The sequence below is a fragment of the Mastigoproctus giganteus genome, chromosome 2 (genome assembly GCF_048544385.1).
Source record: "Mastigoproctus giganteus isolate SK-2022 chromosome 2, ASM4854438v1, whole genome shotgun sequence".
Lineage (NCBI taxonomy): Eukaryota > Metazoa > Arthropoda > Arachnida > Uropygi > Thelyphonidae > Mastigoproctus > Mastigoproctus giganteus.
Window position 1 is genome coordinate 72659698 of NC_143576.1, and position 16476 is coordinate 72676173.

Below are 16476 nucleotides of genomic sequence, written 5' to 3' on the forward strand. Positions count from 1 at the left end.
AGAATATGAAACATCTTTGGCAAAGGATGCAAAGAAAAACAGCAAAGACTTCTTTACTTATATAAACTCTAAAAGGAAGGGGATGAATCAGATTGGTCCACTTGATATGAATTCTTGATATCAGATCATTCTCTGATAGCTGCTGAACTATATGAGTATTTTGCATCTGCATTCACACATGAGGAGTTATTGAAGGAAGAGAGGGCCAGATGTTTATCAAACTCTAACAGGGAGTTAAATGATTTTGTAATAACTGAGAGCAAAGTGGAGGAGAAATTGTTGTAGCTAAACATAAGTAAGGCACATGGGGTAGATGGGATCTATCCAGTTATATAAAAGGAGTCAGCAAAGGAAGTAAGCAGGTGCTTAGCCATGATTATGAGGGTATCCTTGGACTCGGGAGATCCCCCACGGACTTGAGAAGTGCAAATGTGACCCCAGTTCTCAAAGGGGCATTGAAAGGTGATACAAGTAATTACAGACTTGTTAGTTTGACTTCTGTTTCAGGGAAAATAAGAGTCACTGGTTAAAGAAGTTTGCAGGATCATCTAGACAAGACAGCAGTAATAATTCAGACTCAGTGTGGGTTTGTCAAGGGGAAGTCTTGTCCGAACAATTTGATTGGATACTATGATGTGGTCACAAAGGAATTGGATGCAAAAAATAAGTTTTATATCATATATTTGGATTTCAGGAACGCTTTTGATACTGTTGCAGATGGAAGACTACTGCACAAATTGCAGCAGTATGGCATTAAGGGCAAGTTACTGGCTAAAAGGATGGTTGAGTGGGAGAAGACAGAGCGGTAATCAATGGATACTGCTCTATGTGGACTAATGTTATTTGTGGTGTCCCTCAGGGCTCAGTGTTGGATCCATTGTTGTTTTGTATATTTATCACTGATATTGATGAAGGTATATTAGGCTTAATGTCCAAGTTTGCAGATGATACAAAGGTTGGCAGGGTTGTTAACAACAGTGATGACTGTGCTGCTGCTGCAACAGGATCTGGAAAAGTTGGGTAGATGGGCTGAGAAGTGACAACTGAAGTTTAACATTGACAAATGCAAAGTACTGCAAATGGGTAGCAGTAACCCCAGAGAAATGTACCACCTGTGTGGCATTACACTGAGGGTAGTGAGAATGAAAGTGACCTGGGGGTAATTGTTCAGTCAGATATGCAGTTTTCTGAACAGTGCAAACAGTCTGCCAGAGTAGGTCATGGGGTCTTGTGAATGATATACAGGAATTTTGTGAGCAGGGATGAGGTGATTATCCCCTTGTACAAGATGTGGTCAGGCCACACCTTGCGTACAGGTCTGGAAGCTTCATTTTAGGTTGGATGTAGAGTTGCTAGAATGAGTATAGAGAGGGGCAACAAGACTGGTGAAAGGAACAAAGGAGTATTCTTATGAAGGAAAGCTCAAGTTTTGCAAATTGCAGCTGCTGGAGTCTAGGCATCTCTGAGGCGATGTGATTGAGGTGTATAAGGCCTTGAATGGATTGAGCAGGCTCAGTGCTGATGGGATTCTTCCTCTTGCACAAATTATAAACCTGAGTGGGCATTGATTCAAACTGAGGAAAGACAGTTGTAGAATAGATGTGCAGAAGTTTGTCTTTAGCTAGCATGTAGTTGATTGCTGGAACAAACTTCCATCTGTTGTTGTGGAAGTTGATAGTTTAAATAAATTTAGTGCAGAACTAGACAAACGTTTGGAATGAATGGATCAATGAAATGGTATGTTCCCCCCCCCCTTTTGGCTGATGCTGTATAATCTTGCTTTCTTGCATTGTGTGTCACTACTAATGCTAACTATAAATAAGTAAAGATACTGCTTTTTCTGCATAAGCTTAATAGGACTATTAAACAAAAGAAAAGGAAAGAAAAGGGTACCAAATAATGTTACAACCACACACTGTCCACATATGCAAGAACCTGTATTTGTCTCATCTGATTTTTTTTTTTTTTTTTTTTTTGTACATGTGAAGCTTTGTGGAAAACACTGAGTGATGAGGAGCTGAAAAGGCAACAGACAGGCTGGTTTCAACAGCAGGGTCAATATTTTTACCACAGCACATGTAAGTTGATAAACAAGGTGAGTATCGATAAACAAGGTGAGTATGTTATTCTGTGTAGTTCACCTTGTATTGATAAACAAGGTGAGTACGTAGAATAATGTACACATGATTCCCAGTTTTTGTTGTTCAATAAATGATATAACTTTAAACTTTATCTGTTGTCTTTGATACATCTGTGCCCAGAGGCATTACTTTTGGACCAACTGTTGTATAAATTGAAATTTTAACTTTTCTTGTTCTTTAATTTGTTTAAAATTATTAGTTGATTTGAGGGACCCAGGATGCTGTAGCACCCCCTAGCCTGTCTGTGCTTGTACAACTATGTAAAATATGATTCTATAAATAATGACCCAAGTATTTCATTACGATTCATTTTACTTTTAAAAGGTAATATATTGCTGAAGTTGAGCAAGAGTTTGTAAAATCCAGTTATGAATTCGTAAATCAGATGCAGTGTCTGAATTTTTTGTTGTTTGTAAATCAAATGTTTGCAAATTGGAACATAATTATGATAAATTTTTCTGAATCGTCAATTGTTGGACTTTTGGAGTTTGCTGTATTGGTTAGGATAGGACCCCTTCCTTATTGTATACAGAATTAGTCTATTTCATGAAGGATGTTGAACTGCTGGAGAAGGTGCTGCGAATAGCAACACATTTATTTACTGATATAGTGAAGCATCCAGCAAAAGAGACTTCATTTTTATGCATTATAAAGTCTTGAACAGATTTCATTACTTAATTGACTGAAACTTTTCAAAGCCTTGCATATCTTGGCTGGACCAAGGTGTTCAAGGCTTAGCATTAGTTGAGGCATAGGATGCAAGAAAGCAAGCTTATGCAGCATCAACCAAAAAAATAATAATTAAAAAAACCCTTCCCATTTCCGTATCTGTTCACATCAAATGCCTGTCTAGCTCAGCCTTAAATTTATTTTAGCTATCAATTTCAACAACAAGAGATGGAAATCTGTTCCAGCAATCAACTACCTGCTGGCTAAAGGAAAATTTCCACGCATCTGTTCTACAACTGTATTTTCTCAATGTGAATCTATGCCCCTCAGGTTCTTAATCTGAGCATGAAGAAGAATCCCATCAGCATTGATCTTGCTCAACCTGTTCAAGGCCTTATACACCTCAAACAGATCACCTTGCATGTGCGTAGTCTCCAGGCGCTGCAATTTGCAGAACCTAAACCTATCTTGGTAAGAGCACCACTTTATTCTCCTTGACAATCTTGTTGCTCGTTCTAGCAACTCAACATCCTTCCTAAAATGAGGCCTCCAGATCTGTACGCAGTACTCAAGGCATGGCCTGACCATTACCTTATACAGAGGGACAATCACCTCCTTTTCCCTGCTAGCAAAATTCCTGTATATCATTGACAAAACCCCGTGACCTGCCCTCGCAGCCTGTCTGCATTGTTCAGAAAACTTCATATATGACTGCACAATTACTCTCAGATCTCTTTCATTTTCTACCACCTTAAGTGTAGTACCACACAGTTGGTATGTTTCTCTGGGGTTAACTCTACCCATATGCAGTACTTTGCATTTGTCAAGGTTAAACTTCAGTTGCCACTTCTCAGCCCATCTGCCCAAATTTTCTAGATCCTGTTGCAGTAGAACACTGCCATTACTGTCATTAACAACCTTGCCAACCTTTGTATCATCTGCAAACTGCGACACTAAGCCTGATATACCTTCATCAATATCATTGATAAATATACAAAACAACAGTGGACCCAACACCGAACCCTGTGGGACTCCACTAATAACATTTGTTCATGAAGAGCAGTGTCCATTGATTTCCCACTCTGTTATCTTCCACTCAACCATCCATCGTAGCACTGCCCTTAATACCATACCACTCCAATTTGTGTAAGTGTTCCATGTGGAACAGTATGAAAAGCTTTCCTGAAATCCAAGTATATAATAACAAAATTATTTTTTGCATCCAGTTCCTTTGTGATCAGATCATAGTATGCAATCAAATTGGTCAGACAAAAACCTCCCTTTAACAAACCCAGAGCTGTGTCTTAACTATTATTGCAGTCTTGTCTAGATGATCCTGCAATGTATCTTTAACCAGTGATTCCATTATTTTACCTGGAACACAAGTTAAACTAACAGGTCTATAGTTACTTTTGTCACATTTTTAACCCCCTCTTTGTGAATTGGGGATACATTTGCATACCTCCAGACCATGGGGACCCCTCCTGAGTCCAAGGAAGCTCTCATAATTATGGCTAAGGGTTTGCTTATTTTCTTTGCTGCCTCCTTTAATATAACTGGATAGATCCCATCCACCCCAGGTGCTGTCCTTATGTTTAACTTCAACAATTTCTCTTCGGCTTTGCTCTCAGTTATTGCAAAATCACTTAGTTCCCTGTTAGAGTTTGATAAACGTCTGGCATTCCCCTCCTTGAATAACTCCTCATTTGTGAATGTAGGTGCAAAATACTCATTCAGTTTATCAGCTACCTGAGCATGATCATCAATAGTCAAGTCATTTATGTAGTGGCTCAATCTGATTCATCCCTTTCCTTATAAAGTTTTAGCATTAGCATTAGTAGAGGCATATGATGCAAGAAAGCAAGCTTATGCAGCATCGGCCAAAAAAAAAAAAACCATTTCATCTTCAGTCGTTCTAAATACCTGTCAAATTCAGCCTTAAATTTATTTATGCTATCAACTTCCACAACAAAAGATGGAAGTATGTTCCACCAATCAACCGCATCGGCCAAAAAAAAAAAAAAACCATTTCATCTTCAGTCGTTCTAAATACCTGTCAAATTCAGCCTTAAATTTATTTATGCTGTCAACTTCCACAATAAAAGATGGAAGTATGTTCCACCAATCAACCACCTGCCGGCTAAAGCAAATTTCTGAGCATCTATTCTATAACTGTCTTTCCTCAATTTGAATCTATGCTCTCTCTCAGATTCTTAATCTGAGCCGGAGGAAGAATTCCATCAGCATTCAGCTTCCTCAACCCATTCAAGGCTCTATACACCTCAAACAGATCGCCTTGCAGGTGCCTACTCTTCAGGTGCTGCGAATTGTAGAACTTAAGCCTTTCTTTGGTAACAGCATCCCTTTGTACCCCTCACCAATCTTGTTGTCTTTCTTTCTTTGTACTCGTTCTAGGAACTCTGCATGCTTCTTAAAATGAGACCTACATACCTGTACACAGTACTCCATGTGTGGCCTGACCAATGCCTTGTACAACGGGATAATCACCTCCCTGTCTCTGCTAGCAAAATTCCTATATATATCATTGACAAAACTCCATGACCTGGCCTGGCAGCCCATCTGCACTGCTCAGTGAACTTCATATTTGACTGCACAATTCCCCAGGTCTTTTTCACTTTCCATTTCCCTCAGTGTAGTACCACATAGTTGGTACATTTCTCTTGGTTTATTGCTACCCATATGCAGTACTTTGTATTTGTCAATGTTAAACTTCAATTGCCACTTCTCAACCCATTTCCCCAAATATATCCAGTTGGAGTAGCATACTGTCTTTACTGTTGTTAACAACTCTGCCAACCTTTGTATCATCTGCAAACTTGGAGATTAATCCTAATATTCCTTCATCTATATCATTGATGAATACACAAAACAACAATGGGCCCAACGCTGGACCCGGGGGAACTTCACTAATAACATTTGTCCATGAGGAGCAGTGTCCATTGATTACCACTCTGTTGTCTCCCACTCAACCATCCCTTTATCCATTGTAGTAACTTACCCTTAATGCCATACCTCTCCAATTTGTACAGCAGACTTCCATGTGCAACATGGAAACATTAGTAAAGAAGTCTCCGCTGTTTTTCTTTAAATCCTTTGCCAAAGATTTTTCATAATCTGCCTTCCCTTGCCTAACATCCTTTTTGTCTTCATTACAGACTAGCTTGTATCTGCCATAGTCTTCTGTGTTGCCTGACAATTTGTGTATCCCATGCATCAGCCTCAGTAATTCATCTGACATCCATTTAGGCCTAAACTTTGAACAGTATTTCTTAGTTGATATGAAAAGACTATCAGCCTCAAAGATTAAGTCCCTGAAGGCTTCCCATTTAGAATTCACCGTTGGTAACATCATGAGTTGATCCCACTGTATACAATTTAAAAACTGTCTGAGACCGCCGTAGTCTCCTTTGCAAAAGGCCTTCCCTTTACCCTTAATAGTAGTTACATCTCTAAGTAAATCTCACATCAGTACACCATGATCATTGTCACCCAGTGGTTCCTTTATTCTCAAATTCTTAATGCATGAATAATCACTGCTGATAATCAGATTAAGAGTGTTACTCCCTCTTGGTGCCTCTCTAAAATGCTGCTGTAGAAAACAATTATCCAATAAACCCACAAAAGCCTTGCTAGTGGGCAAGTGACCACCCCACATTTTCCAGTCAGTATCTTGGAAATTAAAGTCCCACATCATAACACAATCTGATTTACTCCCCAACTTTATTTCTTTGTATAATTGTTCATTGTACTTATCAGAGTCGTTATGCTTTTAACAAGCTCCTATTCTCATTGTTGCTTTCCCAATGCTTATGTCACACCTAAACTGACTCAACATTGCACTGGTCCTTGAGGTTGTCACAGACATTTTCTCAGATATGCCACTTGCTACATGGGAGTACTTGCTACATGGGAGTCTAAAATGCTGATGGAACTGATATTCAGGTGACACTCAAGTCAAGTGGACCCAATTTCGGCAAAGTCCGGACAGTCTGTGACAGCCAAATCCTATGCTTGCACCTTCACGATTGTGGGACTGTTAGTAATCCTCGGTATAACCTCCATGCACAAGTACATGGTGGATGACCACCCAGGTGTGAACCAACGTAAGCAGGGGTTGAGATGTGGCGCCCACACCACATGGAGGAACGCTGACCCTTTATGTTACCAGGCAGTACTAGGGGGTAGATGACTCTCATTAACCGGTGAAATACCACCACTTTGCTTATTGGAGGCTTGAAGTGGTGGAACCCATGTTTAGTCTCTAGAGCTAAGTTCCGGTCAACCCTTCCCTATCTCTTCCATCATGCAGTATGATTGATGACTTTTGAGGTTATGATGAACGTCGTGGCGAGATCCAATATTCCTTACATTTCGAGGGTACAGCTCTAAAACGGTGTTCGCAGGCCGGCCGCTAGTTAGTACACTGGTCCGAACCTATTAGTAACTCTCTAGGAGGCTTCTGAATCAGTTAGTGTATAATCTTGCTACGTTTACTCTGCCAGATAGTGACTGGAGGGAGTCCGAGTAGTGTGTATGTGGGAAGCATTGTCGAGGCCACGTTATGTCAAGGATCTAGGTATATTCTTACCACGTGTACGCCATATCCAAAACTTTCATTACTTCATACAGCATGTCCCACCCACTTTTTCTTACCATTGAATACACCATGAATTGTCAAACTAATAGAGCAAGCGTATCTGCAAAAAGATCTAAACCTCCCAAGCACTTCCTAATTCATTTCACAAATATACGTGGTCTCAATTCTAATCTCAACGATGTCCATTTCCACTTGCAGTCTGCCAAACCCCATGTACTTTTTCTGACAGAATCTCAGTTATCGGTTGATTCAGTTACTGCTCATCTCAGATACCCAAATTATTCGCTGTATGATTCCTTTCGCCTCAAAGGTGGTACTTGTGCATATGTCTGTTCTGATATTCCCTGTCAGAGACTTGGCAATTTGGAATCTCCTCTCTTTGATCTTCTCTGGCTTAAAATCTCTACCTCATTGTGTAAAATTCATCTGTTGTCTCTACCGTTCTCCCAACTCCACTAATCACTTGGAGCTCTTTGACATCCTCTCTTTGCAACTTGACTTTCTCCAGTCCAACTCTCCTAACAGTGAGGTAATTTTCCTTGGTGATTTTAATGTTCCCAACTCCAGCTGGCTTCCATTTTCTAGTCACACCGACCCAGCAGGTTGAGATGCTGAGGCTTTTGCAATTACTAATGACCTAGCACAGATTGTTCATTTACCTACAAGAATACCAGACAATCCGAATCATACAGCCAATACGCTTGATCTTTTTCTCAAAACAACCCTTCTAAGTACACGGTCGAAGTGAGAGCTCCTTTAGGCACTTAAGATCACAACTTGGTGATTGTCTCTTCTCCAATGGAACCTTTATCTCATGGCTATTCCCAACCTTGTGTTGTTTGGCATTACAAGAATGCAAAATGGGATGACCTGCGAGACTTCTTTTCCTTGGTCGGATTACTGTTTCAAAACTTCTGATGTCAACGTTTGCTCGGATCGTGTCAGTGAAATTATTCTTGCAGGAATGGAAGCCTTTATCCCACACTCCACTTTAAAATCTCGCCCTTTATCTAAACCTTGGTTTTCCAATAAATGTTCTAAGGCTGTTCAAGAGAAGAATGTTGCATATCGTAATTGGCTTGTTTCTAATTCTTCAGTGTCATTTTCTGCCTACAACAAAGCTTGCAACAATTGTAGAGCAGTTATTAATCAGTCCAAACTAGAGTTTGAACAGGCTAAGAGTAGAAAACTTGCTTCTTGCCCTAATGGTAGCCGAGCATTCTGGTCTCTTGCTAAAGCTATTGGCCGCAACTTTTGCCCATCTCTGCTCCCACCTCTGTCCAAACCAGATGGTTCTGTTGTCACTTCAGCCAAGGATAAAGCTGACCTGCTAGCATCCCATTTTTCTTCCAGCTCATGTATTAATGATCTTGGTAAAACACCTCCCACCATTCCCCAACACACTCCATCAAAAGGATATCAGAAGGATTTTGATGAATCTTGATGCTAAGAAAGCTCCAGATCCTGATGGTATTTCTCCACTTTTTCTCAAAACCTGTGCTCCTGAACTTACTCCCATTCTTTGCCGCTTTTTTCACTTTCTTATTCCAAAGGTGTTTTTCCTTCTGCTTGGAAATTTGCTCATATCCAGCCAGTTCCTAAAAAGGGTGACAAATCCCTCCCATCCAGTTATCGTCCCATTGCAATTACTTCTACTCTTTCTAAAGTAATGGAGAAATCAATTAACCAGCAACTCCTAAACTACCTAGAAACCTTCCATCTGATCAACGATCGCCAGTATGGATTCCGTCAGTGTCGATCCACTGGTGATATTCTGGCTTAAGTTACCCATTTATGGACTAATTCAATGGAAAGGTTCAGTGAAACACAAGTAGTTGCTCTTGACATCTCAAAGGCTTTTGATCGTGTTTGGCATAAAGGTCTTCTAAACAAGCTTCCATCTTATGGTTTGCCAACTGTTTTTGTAATTGGTTATCCAGTTTTCTCTCTGATTGCTCACTGAGGGTGATGGTATATGGCTCTCTGTCTTCTAACTTCTCCACTAATGCCGGTGTCCCCCATGGTTCAGTTCTTTCCCCCACTCTTTTCCTCTTGTATATTAATGACCTTCTTCCATTGACTGGAAATTCTATGCATAGTTTTGCCGATGATACCAGATTGCATTCCACTTTCCATTTTGAGAAACCTTGTCCTGCTCAATCAGCTTCAACTTCTCGAAAATCTGCTACCAATTCCTTAAATGCCGATCTTCATGTAATTCTCCAGTGGGGCAAAGACAACTTAGTTGATTTCAACCCTTCTAAAACTCAGTGTTGTCTTATATCTCGCAAAAAGGATTCTTCTGCTCCTGTGCTTATCTTTAGTGACACTCCGATTTCTAGGCAAAATGATATATCTCTTTTGGGGATTACCCTGACTTCTAATCTCTCTTGGCACAAGCACATTACAAATATTGCTTCCTCTGCATCTAAAAAACTTGGTTTTCTCTTTCGTTCTCAGCATTACGTTTCTTCCAAACAGCTGCTCACTCTGTATAAATCACAAATCTGCCTGCCATGGAATATTGTTCCCACATCAAGGGTGGTGCCCCCAAAACCTCTCTCAGGCTTTTTGATTTCATTCAGAAGAGGGCAGTTAGGTTAATTAATGATTCATCTCTAACAGAGTCTCTCCACTCGCTCTCTCATAGACATACTGTTTCTGCTGCATGCCTCTTCTACAGATACTTCCATGGGCACTGTTCTTCTGAATTGGCTTCTATAATTCCCTCTCTCTCTCTCTTTCAAAACAGTCCGAACACGTGCCGCCGCCAGCCAACATCCATATACTGTCCAATTTCAAACCCACAGAACCAACTTTTCAACTTCCTCATATATTCATTCACCTGCCGTTTTCTGGAACAACCTTCCTTCATACGTATTTCCTGAAAATTACAATCTACAGAAGTTCAAGTCCAATGTCAACAAATATCTTCTTTCGTCTTCTCTACCTCCAACTCAAGCACGGTACTAAGTACTATAGATTCTAATACCTCTCGTGTTTGGTGTTCACATAAAAAAAAAAAAAAAAACTGTCCACCAATGTCAACTGGATGTACTGCCTTAGATTTTGTTCTTAACTAACAGCAGAACCCCTCCCACCCTTTTTGTCTTGTCTATCCTTTCTGTACATGTTGTACTCCCCAAATTCCAATTCTGCACTGCTTATATATATATATGTGACATCACGTCTCCGATATCGCAGTAATATATGCCTTTGATGTCTTGACCAGCACTTCAAACTCATCAAAATTATTAACTCTACTTTTATCATTGGTTTACATGCAATTATACATGCACCTGTTCATACTCTTATTTTCGTTACCACAGCCCATGCATTTACTTGTTCCACTATGACTCCCAGCAGTCCTTGAAATCCCCAGCACCTTGCATTCCAGGCTGCTGCTGCTCATTCTAATAGAGGCAGTGTAAGAATCACTTTCGCCTCTGCATGTGGCCACTGTTAATCTTTTAGTCTGTGTATCCCCTCAAGCTAGCAGTTTTCCGACCCACATAACACTTCCTCGATAGCATTAGCAAATATTCTTGTGCCCCTGTCGTAAGTGTACCCAATCCCTGTAGAAGTAGTCTCTCCTGTTAAAAAACACAGAACCATGCTGAAAAAAATTCTACCCCCATGAGCCTTGCACACTTTCTCCTGGGCTGAATTGATTGACAAGGCTCTCATCATATACTCCCTCCTATCGTGTCTGGGCAGAATTGCAGACACTTTCAAATTAAACCCTAATTTGCGACTTATTTTAAACATTGACCTGTACTTGTTAATTAAATCTGCAGATCTCTTAATGCCATTAGTTCCAATTTGTACAACAATATCACCTTTTGTGCCCTTAAAGGATGAAATCTGCCCTACGTTCAACTTTTGTCCCTTGCTTTGAAAGGTTTGAGGTAAATTAAATAATGAGAATACAGTAAACCTCCGCTATTTGCGGCATCTGTATTCGCGGTTTCGCGGTCGTTGATTTAATATAAAATGAAACCTAAAAAAAAAGTGAATTTTAAAGTGCCGTGAACATTTTCTCCCATAAAAAAAAATGGGCGTGGCTAAAATTATCTTTCCTGGTCAAAACAGCGCTCAGTGGGTGGGGGGAGAGGGGTGACAAAATCGTGAGCGTGGATGTTTCTCGCTAATCCTTGTTCAGTATGTGTTATGCGCTTGTCATGGAAGGTTTCGTCGTTTGCTTTTAATTTATATGCTTATAAATTGAATAAATTTATCAATTTATAAATTGATATGTTTACAAAAATGATAAATCTACCGTTTTGCAGACTTTTGAGTGTGTTAACGGAACAAAGTGATTTTATTGTGGACAAGTTCTTTCTAACCCGTACAAAAATATGGCTACGAATAACAAGGGAAATGTGAAAAGATCAAAGAAGGTGATTACATTGGCGAATAAAATTGAGTTATTAGACAAAATTTCTAATGGTGAAAGTGTCTCCTCAGTGGCAAAACATCATAAAATCAATGAGTCAACGGTACGAAATCAAGAAATCGGAAGGAAAAATCCGCCGTAGTGTCCGTGAAAATGCGCTAATTGCTTCAAAAATTTCCTCTGTAATTCGTGATGTTAAATTAGAAAAAATGGAAAAGGCTTTAAATCTGTGGATAGAAGACTGAACTCAAAATAAAATTCCGTTAAGTTCACTCATCATTCGTGAAAAGGCAAAACTCCTTTATCAACGCTTTAGTGAAACTGGTGTAGTACTGGCGGGATAAGTTTTTTTTAGCTAGCAAAGGCGCTGGATTGAAAGATTTGTTTGAAATTTCTAATAAATATTACATTTAATATTAAATTGTTTCTTATTTTCATTTCGATGCCTTATGCTTGCATTTCAATATGTACTGTCTATGTACATATAATACATACATAGACAAAATTTTAGACTAGTTTTTCTTATATATTTCATACTTTGGAACGGAACCCTTTATATGGGAGCCATAACTCAGTATTCGCGTTTTCGGTATTCGGCGCATTTCTCAGGAATGTAACCCCCGCGAACAGCGGGGGTTTACTGTATATCTTTATTTCCTAGGTAACATATATACTAAGTAAATTGAATGAAGGATAGTTTGTGTTTGGATTTAAGAATTTTATTTTAATTATTATTTGGAACCTCTTGCAATGTAATATTGTAGACTGAGCTTCTCTAGATTTAAGGGAGGGGTTGAACAGGTATCTATATGAAATGAGATGAAAGTTTTTTAATTTTTTTTAAATTTAGTGTATTGCTAAATAATGCTTGCTCGCTTCCTTCCTATCATCACTTTTGTTTTATTTTATTAATATTAATGCATATGTATTTTTTTTTATAAAAATGACTAATGGAATAGAAATAGTTATAAACAGTGAGAGAAATAGTTGTATTTCAGTTACTATAAACTATTCTAATAATTTTTTCTTTTCTTTTCCCTGCAAAGCATGATATTGACAATGAAGATGTATGGGATGACACTGCTTTAATTAAAGCTTATGATCGGGCAGTTAATCGTGTGAAGGTAAGATGAAATTAATTTTTTTCTTACCAGCTAAATTTATACAGTTGATATTACTCTGAAACCCTTTACCCAATTTTATTCATTATTAACACCAGCTTTGTGGAAGTAACACCATATGGGATCCTGATTCATAAATACAGTGATTGATAGTTTAATTTCTTGATTGCCAAATGATTAAGTATGAATTAACATGAAGATATTTGAGTGCTGAATAAGGTCAAACCTTGACAAATTTCTTTGAGATCTAGGTATTGCCACGAAACATTAGTTATCAGGTGAGGGTGGACTGCATACTAAAAGGTCTTTCTTTTCGATGTCAAGTGGACCAATCAGATTCATCCCCTTCCTTTTAGAGTTTATATAAATAAAGAAATCCTTGCAGTTTTTCTTAGCATCTTTTGCCAAGAATATCTCGTAATCTGCCTTCGCCTGCCTAACCTCCTTTGTGACCTGATTACAGACTAGCTTATATCTGCCATAGTCTTCTGAGTCGCTTTATAATTTATATGCATCCCATTCATTTTTCTGTACATTTTTTGCTGCTTGAGTTGTGATGATGTAAAACTACCTGTTATGTTAAATTCAAGTAAGCTCCTCAAAGCTGCCAATATCAAACTTGTGCTAGCCCATTAATAATGAACATGTTAAAATTTCAGCAAGATTAGCTTTTATTGTATGTTAAATTAATTAAACTAGGTTATCTGGGGCAGAAACCTCCTAGTGACTTCTCCTTTAGATGTCTGCTTCCATCGACTCTGCAGTAGCTGGTAGTGCTGATAAGATCCTTTTTTTTCCCCTGTTATTATGTCAGCTTCATTGTTTATAGTGATCCTAAGAAGTTAGTTGGGATTTGCTTCTTCAGGCTATAATTAAGGCCTCTTGTAATTATTTCTAGGTCTAATGGCAGTTCCCCCTTCCAGGACCTGAAGCAGGTGTAGATGGTGCAGCATGCCTTTGTGGTAGTTAAGAGCATAATCCTCTGTATGAACTCTAGCTTCTTTTAATTTGTTTAGAGTGACTGGGTACCATACTCCTGTGCTGTAGGCAATGACTGGGAGGAAGATAGCCTTGTAGATAAGTACAAGTGGCCTCCTTTTTAGTCCCACCAGTCAGCGTGTAATTCTATCAATCAGACTAGCATAATTCATAAATTTTTTTTTAGCTAAGTTTGCAAGATGTGGGTAGAAGGTTAACTTATTACGAAATATTATACCTAAGTATTTCAGTGTACTACTAGAGCTACTCTCTTATCTGCTCTTTTAATCCTGTACACATAATTGTACAGGAACTCCCCGACTTATGTAAGGGTTGCATTCTGTGGAACACTACGTAAGTCGGAATTTCACCCCTGCTTGTGCAGCTCTTGCAACTGTGCTCGCTGAATTGTTCAAAACAGAAATGTTTGATGAACATGTAAATAGAATTATTTATTGTATTTATTCAATTTTTTATCTCATGTGCAGGAAAAATTACAAAAGCATGCAATTTAAAAAAATTTCAAAATTATAAAAAAAGAGAGAAGACAGGCATAACGTCAATTCTTGAGAGGTAAAACTTAGGGTTTTACCTCTCGAGCATTGTTGCCAGAATTGATGTCTTCAGCTGATAAGTATGCCGCTGCAGAGGGTAAGGGCTGTGGAGATTTAGAAGGGGTCGGCTGCTCAATCTTACGAAAGAACATATTAATGGATGACTGGACGGTAGCTTTTTTCTTTTTATTGTAGATTTCTTTGTAGCAAGCAAGCATATCATTCAACCCTCTGTTAACTTTTAAGAATTGTTTGCTGTCAGGATCTATCTTCTTAAACCTCTCCATTTCTGATGCAATTTCACAAAATGCGATTGCCATCTCTGGTGATGAAGCGTCTTGGCTCATCATTTGGTTCACTTGAGCTTTGTCAGCATTTTCTTCTTTCACTATCACTGCCTGCAAGTCAGTAAGTTTGTTAGATAATTCCTTCTCTTCCTCTATTAACTCCTCCACGTCTTTGGCAGCAACTTCCAACTGAAGTAGCTCTGCAACCTTTACAATCTTATCTGTAACCTCTTAATATGATTCATCTTTTTCAAATATTTCGAAGCCTTTTACTTGCCGTTGGCATATTTTCTTCCATGCGCCATTTAAACAACTTTTAGTAATTTCCACCCAGGTCTTATTAATGTTTAAGATGGCATGGTAAATATTGTAAGATTTCCAAAAGTCTCTTAACATGAAATTTTCTCATCGTCTACTCCAGACATTAGGTGCCTCCGTAGCCAGGTGGGAAGGAGCAGCAGTGCGTAGTACACGCTTCTTGATTAGACCGGGGTTTGAGCCCATCACCACCAAATACGGAGGATGCAGAAAGGTCAGGGAATGACCACCGCATATCCTGGAGCAATATGGCCTTAGTTGCTAATGCTCCTAAAAACCAAATAACAAAACAAACAAAACAAACTGCAGAAAATGCCTGAGTAAGTGTTGTGCACAAATAGTATGCTTTTAAATACATAGTATGAACCAGAGCCATAATGCTCAATACGTTCTACATTGATATCAATATTCGTAAAATAATAAGAGACGTTTACCTCAATATAGTACATAGAACACTTCCGTATGATACTCTACACAAGAATTAAAATGAAAAAATCGAAAAACTTAACATTAGAGTAACCAATAATTTAAAAAAAATAATTAAAAATCAATTTAACACAATTAAAAATAAGAAAATTAATTAAAAGAATTTAACAAAAAAAATTGCAAAATGATTTTCCTTCCTGAAGCTGACGCTTTTCGACCATTTGTCATGATCACAGGAATGAAAATGAATAGGGGTGAGTATGAAACTTAAATAGGGATACTTTGCGCATGCGCATAAAAGCCCATGAATCGGAAATGAGATATGGCCGACAAACATTAACAGAATTTTCGTGTAATTTAATTTCTACGGTTTCTGCATTTAATAGTTGCGTATTATTATGTTGGACACTAAGTATTTTGGTCTTGTTAAATAAAAAAGTGTGTTTTTCGTTAACGGCGTGAAAGGCTAATTCTGACGCTGCTGAACGAGAACCACTAACTGAGGCCGCATGTTGATTAATAAGAATATTCAAAGGAAAATGCATCGAACCCTGGTAAGACGAGTTGCAATCACCGCAAGAAATGTTGTATACCAGGTCATTAATTTGTGTTGCGAACAAGAAAAGGACTGAGTGATTATTCAGTATAGTGTGTAATTTCCGTATTGGCCTGGCCACAATTTTAAATTCGGTATCTTTAAATAATCTGTTAAGCTGTTTGTGTCACTGTTTAACATACGGGACAGAAATAAAGTATTTTTTGATATTACTATTGTTGGTTGGTGTAGTATTTTGTATCCTATCCTTAGCTTGTACCCTAATTCGGTTTATTGTAGCAAGGGGATAACCCCTGTTTAAGAATCTGCTGGTTAATATTTGTATTTCTGAGCCCAAAGCAGATTCCATCATTGAATATTTGTAGGCATTTAGAAATTGATTAAAGATAATCGATCTTTTGTAGGTGAATGG

General features: G+C 38.5%; 1 protein-coding gene across 2 annotated transcripts in view; it reads left to right on the forward strand.

The window, feature by feature from the left end:
• Window positions 1–16476, forward strand: part of Smn (survival motor neuron) — a 184938-nt gene that overhangs the window by 17106 nt on the left and 151356 nt on the right. For both annotated transcript variants that reach the window (XM_090368512.1, XM_090368511.1), the window contains exon 2: window positions 12871–12948. In XM_090368512.1, the coding sequence (XP_090224638.1) occupies window positions 12871–12948 (78 nt within the window). The remainder of the gene's footprint in view (window positions 1–12870; window positions 12949–16476) is intronic.